Source organism: Ranitomeya imitator, chromosome 2 (assembly GCF_032444005.1).
Source record: "Ranitomeya imitator isolate aRanImi1 chromosome 2, aRanImi1.pri, whole genome shotgun sequence".
In the NCBI taxonomy this organism is placed as follows: Eukaryota; Metazoa; Chordata; class Amphibia; order Anura; family Dendrobatidae; genus Ranitomeya; species Ranitomeya imitator.
The window spans coordinates 221793222-221800301 of NC_091283.1; the positions used below are offsets into that span (position 1 = coordinate 221793222).

The 7080-nt window shown below is 60.6% G+C and overlaps 1 protein-coding gene across 1 annotated transcript in view; it reads right to left on the reverse strand.

The window, feature by feature from the left end:
• The window catches only part of LOC138662742 (moesin), a 77303-nt gene extending 72124 nt beyond the window's left edge, over positions 1-5179 (reverse strand). The window contains exon 1 of the mRNA XM_069748636.1: positions 5017-5179. Within this exon, the coding sequence (XP_069604737.1) occupies positions 5017-5028 (12 nt within the window). The 5' untranslated portion in view covers positions 5029-5179. The remainder of the gene's footprint in view (positions 1-5016) is intronic.
• Positions 5180-7080: the final 1901 nt, after the last annotated feature.

A 7080-nucleotide genomic window follows, 5' to 3' on the forward strand; every position in this document is an offset into this window, starting at 1 on the left:
TGCAGACATCGCTGAATCGGCGTGTGTGACGCCGATTCAGCGATGTCTTCACTGGTAACCAGGGTAAACATCGGGTTACTAAGCGCAGGGCCGCGCTTAGTAACTCGATGTTTACCCTGGTTACCAGCGTAAAAGTAAAAAAAAAAAAAAAAAAAAACACTACATACTTACCTTCCGCTGTCTGTCCCCGGCGCTGTGCTTCTCTGCACTGGCTGTGAGCGCCGGCCAGCCAAAAAGCACAGCGGTGACATCACCGCTCTGCTTTCCGGCCGCTGTGCTCACAGCCAGTGCAGGAAAGGACAGCGCTGTGGACAGACAGTGGAAGGTAAGTATGAAGTGTTTGCTTTTTTTACTTTTACGATGGTAACCAGGGTAAACATCGGGTTACTAAGCGCGGCCCTGCGCTTAGTAACCCGATGTTTACCCTGGTTACCGGCATCGTTGGTCGCTGGAGAGCTGTCTGTGTGACAGCTCTCCAGCGACGCTGCAGCGATCGACATCGTTGTCGGTATCGCTGCAGCGTCGCTTAGTGTGACGGTACCTTAAGGCCGCTGTTTGGTCATGAATTTCCATGGCAAACATCAGAACCACACAATCATGATCTGAGGGCACCAATTGGGATAAATAGGAAGCCCCCACACTCTGTAAACCATATATAATGATGTAGTCACTATTTACAGCAGCATCTAAGGGGTTAAACAGATATGGATGGTGCAAACACTGATCGTGGCTGATGCAGAAAGTTGTCAGCTATAGTGCACAACAGACAGATGCTGGATTGTTACCTGTATGGGGAGGCTATTCTCTTATATCTCAGGTCAGTTAAAAGGCGTATTGGCTGTCATTAAGGGGTTAAGTAGAAAAATGCAGTGGGATGTTTAAAGGGATCCTCGCAGATGAAACCTACTATGAACCTGCACATATGGAGAAAATCTGCAGATTTATAGCGGTCTGAACCTGCACTCAGAGCCCCGCTGCTGGGAGAAAATTTACTTTATTCCTCCCGGCAGCGTTCGGCGCTCAATCACCGGCGCGGGCTCAGTGATGCTGTAACTGCGCTCTTATTTCTCACATCCACAGAATCCGTACAGCACGCGGTGGGTGGAATGATCCCAGACATATGGGCGTTTCTTCCAATATTAATGTGTACGGCAGTACCGATCGGGTGCAGACTATCCCTCCATCCTGCCCCCGAATACACTGCGGCTGGGATACAGAGCAGACTCACCCAGGGCATCCACATTCCTACTTCATACAAGAAGCAGCCAGATCCAGGTGTACGGGCGATCGGAGAAATGTCTGCCCCCAGTCGGCAGGGTGCGCGCATTACCCCCCAGTCGGCAGGGTGCGCGCATTACCCCCCAGTCGGCAGGGTGCGCGCATTACCCCCCAGTCGGCAGGGTGCGCGCATTACCCCCCAGTCTGCAGGGTGTGCGCATTACCCCCCCAGTCTGCAGGGTGTGCGCATTACCCCCCCAGTCTGCAGGGTGTGCACACTACCCCCCAGTCTGCAGAGTGCGCGAATTACCACTGACTCTAGGAGCAAGGAAGCACGGATTCAGCTCCACTAAGGTTACGAGTGGGACTTCTCACTTCATGGAAACAGACGACGTCCTCGCTGAATGGATCTATTCAGTGAACGCTCATGAACATTGGTGGGTGTACAAATGCCATCATTGTCACTGGTAGAAGGCCGAAAACTAGAAAGAAGAAAGAGCAAAGCAAACCATCCTGTAACTATCAGTACTTTACTACTGGAAGAGACTGGGGAGAAGTAACAAATGGAATTACTGACCTCATCACAAACCCACAGCCATGTATTACAGCGGAGAAGGCCCCCGCGAGCAGGAACGAGAACACAAGGGGTTAACAGCGGACACTTCCTGCACTCATACACCCTGAGTCACACACCCAAGGAAGTTACTTTAACTTCTAGAAAAGAGGGGGAAAGTCTCCAGCAGAGTACAGACCACCATCACCACCACACCCTGCCATCCTGATGGCAAGCACTGCAGGGACAGGGAGAAAACGGGACTGTACAGGATCAGTCAGGGACTGAAGCCTCCATCAGCATGGCCGACAACGAGGGGGCAGGTAACATCTACTGCTGCCCCACAGGATCCCAGTGCACCCACACACGGCACGAGGCCGCCAAGGCTTCAGGCTGGGGCTGTAACATGGACCCTAAAAGGTGGTCAAACTACGGCTCCGGACCACCAACTACCATCAGAGGAGATCCGTATACTCTCTTCAAGAACCGAAGATCACGACTCTACGGCCACTACTGTCACACATCAGAATGGCAGCACGTGGCGTCCATGTGACTGGGGACGAGAACAGGAGCAGCAGCACGCACTCGCCGCCCGCTCCAGAACGCACATGCACCCACCGTCCGACCCCAGCACGCACTCGCTGCCCGCCCCAGGACGCACATGCACCCACTGTGACCCCAGCACGCACTCGGTGCCCGCCCCAGCACGCACATGCACCCACCGTCCGACCCCAGCACGCACTCGCCTTCCGGCCCTAGAACACGCTCACCACCCAACCCGTCCAACCCCAGCACGGCCTCGCCACCAAACCCCAGAACGGACTCGCCTTCCAGCCCAAGAACACGCTCACCACCCAACCCGTCCAACCCCAGTATGGACTCGCCACCAAACCCCAAAACAGACTCAACACCCGACCCCAGCATGCGCTCGCCGGGTGGCCGTGATGATGTGTGAATCCATCTTATATATGGAAAATATATAGAGTTCAGTAGATCAGGACCACAGTCCGCATCAGTCCTGGGTACAGATCAGCACGAGTTATATAGGGCACGACTGCACGTTACGCAGCGCACTGCCATCACCTCTGTACAGCGGCCTCCATCCTAGTCATACACTGTATGGATGATCACTTGTACTAAGCATACATACGCAGCAGGACTTGAAGCGTTGCCATAGGACGAGTACACCATCACTGCTATGGGTTGTGTACATTACAGTCGCTATAAGTTGTGTGGAGCACTAACGATGGGTCGTGCACCCCACCATCACTACTGGCCTCCTGGACCGCCAGTACTTCGGGAGCACACCACTGTCACTACAAGTTGTGTAGACTCTACGGACGGGACGCTCCACCATCACTATAGGTTGTGTATACATCCATCTCTATACTGAACACTACGGACGGGACGCTCCGCCATCTCTATAGGTTGTGTATACATCCATCCCTATACTGAACTCTACGAACAGGACGCTCCGCCATCACTATAGGTTGTGTATCCATCCATCCCTATACTGAACTCTACGGACGGGACGCTCCGCCATCACTATAGGTTGTGTATACATCCATCCCTATACTGAATACTACGGACGGGACGCTCCGCCATCACTATAGGTTGTGTATACATCCATCCCTATACTGAACACTACGGACGGGACGCTCCGCCATCACTATAGGCTGTGTATACATCCATCCCTATACTGAACACTACAGACGGGACGCTCCGCCATCACTATAGGTTGTGTATACATCCATCTCTATACTGAACACTACGGATGGGACGCTCCGCCATCACTATAGGTTGTGTATCCATCCATCCCTATACTGAGTACTACGGACGGGACGCTCCGCCATCACTATAGGTTGTGTATACATCCATCTCGATACTGAACACTACGGACGGGACGCTCCGCCATCACTATAGGTTGTGTATACATCCATCTCTATACTGAACACTATGGATGGGACGCTCCACCATCACTATAGGTTGTGTATACATCCATCTCTATACTGAACACTATGGATGGGACGCTCCGCCATCATTTGCATAAACCACTATCCCACTCTTTGGTTCTGAGTGGCTGGCAGGATATGATGGACAGTGGTGGGTGAAGCCCTGGCACTGGTGGGATGTATCTGGCACCGGGATGAGGGGGGGATGTATCTGGCACCGGGGGAGGGGGGGGATGGATCTGGCCCCGGGAGGGGGGGGGGGCAATGGGAAGATGTATCTGGCACCAGGTGGGGGGGGGGGGCTAATGGGAAGATGTATCTGGCACCGGGGGGGGGGGCTGTGGGGAAGGATGCATCTGGCACCGGGGGGGGGGGAGGAAAGGCAAGGTGTTTCTGGCACGGGGGGGGGGGGATGATGTATCTGGCACCGTGGGGGGGGATGATGTATCTGGCACCGGGGGGGGGATGTATCTGGCACCGGGGGGGGGATGTATCTGGCACAGGGGGGGGGATGTATCTGGCACCGGGGGGGGGGTATAATGTATCTGGCACCGGGGGGGGGGGGGGGGGGGGAGAGGATGTATCTGGCACCGGGGGGGGGGGGGATGTATCTGGCACTGGGGGGGGGGGGTGTATCTGGCACTGGGGGGGGGGGTATATCTGGCACCGGGGGGGGGGGTATAATGTATCTGGCACCGGGGGGGGGGGGGAGAGGATGTATCTGGCACCGGGGGGGGGGGGGGGGGGGGGGGAGAGGATGTATCTGGCACCGGGGGGGGGGGGGGGATGTATCTGGCACTGGGGGGGGGGGGTGTATCTGGCACTGGGGGGGGGGGTATATCTGGCACCGGGGGGGGGGGGTATAATGTATCTGGCACCGGGGGGGGGGGGGGGGGGGAGAGGATGTATCTGGCACCGGGGGGGGGGGGGGGGGGGGGATGATGTATCTGGCACCGTGGGGGGGGATGATGTATCTGGCACCGGGGGGGGGATGTATCTGGCACCGGGGGGGGGATGTATCTGGCACAGGGGGGGGGATGTATCTGGCACCGGGGGGGGGGGTATAATGTATCTGGCACCGGGGGGGGGGGGGGGGGGAGAGGATGTATCTGGCACCGGGGGGGGGGGGGGATGTATCTGGCACTGGGGGGGGGGGTGTATCTGGCACTGGGGGGGGGGGTATATCTGGCAGGGGAGGCGGCCCCCACGCTCAGCACAGTCCGGCGCTATGCCGCGGTACACGGGGGGGGGGATGAGAGGAGGGAAACTTTCCCCGGAGCAGTCAGCACTTACAGTTTTTGGCATGGTGGCGGCGGTCTGTCGTGTCACTCGTCCCTGGCGGCAGCTCTCAGCTTCTCTCCATACAGCTCGGGCGGAGGTGCGGGAAGGCTGAGCCGGGGGAACGCGCGGCAACAATGAGGAGCGTCTGCTGCTAACGGAACAGCGAAGTCTCTGGTGTAACCACACCCAGGGAAATGAGAGCGGCACATAGCGGGGCGCAGTGACCCCGCCCCGGACAGCGAGGCCCCGCCCCGGACAGCCAGGCCCCGCCCCTCACCACAGGCGGGCGCGCTCACACTCGGAGTCTCCGTACTCACCCTCCGCCGCTGTGCTCGTTGCTCAGTGACTATCACTGTTGGCCGCCCGTGAGGAGATAGCGGAGGAGCAGCGGCCCGCCACACTGCGCCGTCTCCTCAGGGGCCCCGCCACACTGCGCCGTCAACTCAGGGGCCCCGCCACACTGCGCCGTCTCCTCAGGGGCCCGCCACACTGCGCGGTCTCCTCAGGGGCCCCGCCACACTGCGCCGTCTCCTCAGGGGCCCCGCCACTTTGCGCCGTCTCCTCAGGGGCCCCGCCACACTGCGCCGTCTCCTCAGGGGCCCCGCCACTTTGCGCCGTCTCCTCAGGGGCCCCGCCACACTGCGCCGTCTCCTCGGGCCCCGCCACTCTGCGCCGTCTCCTCGGGCCCCGCCACACTGCGCCATTTCCTCAGGGGTCCCGCCACTCTGCGACGTCTCCTCGGGCCCTGCCACACTGCGCCGTCTCCTTAGGGGCCCGACCACACTGCGCCATCTCCTCAGGGGCTCGACCACACTGCGCCATCTCCTCAGGGGCTCGACCACACTGCGCCTTCTCAGAGGCCCTGCCACCCTGTGCCGTCTCCTCGGGCCCAGCCACACTGCGCCGTCTCCTCAGGGGCCCCGCCACACTGCGCTGTCTCCTCAGGGGCCCCGCCACACTGCGCCGTCTTCACAGGGGCCCCGCCACTCTGCGGCGTCTCCTTGGGCCCCGCCACACTGCGCCGTCTCCTCAGGGGCCCCGCCACTCTGCGCCATCTCCTCGGGCCCCGCCACACTGCGCCATCTCAGGGGCCCCACCACTCTGCACCGTCTCCTCAGGGGCCCCGCCACTCTGCGCCGTCTCCTCAGGGGCCCCGCTACACTGCGCCGTCTCCTTAGGGGCCCGACCACACTGCACCGTCTCGTCAGGGGCCCCGCCACTCTACACCGTCTCAGGGGCCCCGCCACTCTCCGCCGTCTCCTCAGGGGCCCCGCCACTCTGCGCCGTCTCCTCAGGGACCCCGCCACTCTGCGCCATCTCCTCAGGGGCCCCGCCACTCTGCGCCATCTCCTCAGGGGCCCCGCCACACTGCACTGTCTCCTTAGGGGCCCGACCACACTGCGCCGTCTCCTCAGGGGCCCGACCACACTGCGCCTTTTCAGGGGCCCCGCCACTCTGCGCCGTCTCCTCAGGGGCCCCACCACACTGCGCCGTTTCCTCGGGCCCCATCACTGTGCCCCGTCTCCTCAGGAGCCCCGCCACATTGCGCCTTTTCAGGGGCCCGACCACACTGCGCCGTCTCCTCAGGCCTGACCACACTGCGCCATCTCTTCAGGAGCCCAACCACACTGCGCCGTCTCTTCAGGGGCCACACTGCGCCATCTCCTCAGGGGCCCCACCACACTGCGCCTTCTCAGGCCCGACCACACTGCGCCATCTCTTCGGGAGCCCGACCACACTGTGCCGTCTCCTTAGGGGCCCGACCACACTGCGCCGTCTCCTCAGGGGCCCGACCACACTGCGACATCTCCTTAGGGGCCCGACCACACTGCACCGACTCCTCAGGGGCCCGACCACACTGCGCCGTCTCCTCAGGCCTGACCACACTGCGCCATCTCTTCAGGAGCCCGACCACACTGCGCCGTCTCAGGGGCCCGACCACACTGCGCCATCTCCTCAGGGGCCCGACCACACTGCGCCGACTTCTCAGGGGCCCCACCACACTGCGCCGTCTCCTCAGGCCCGACCACACTGCGCCATCTCTTCGGGAGCCTAACCACACTGCGCCGTCTCCTT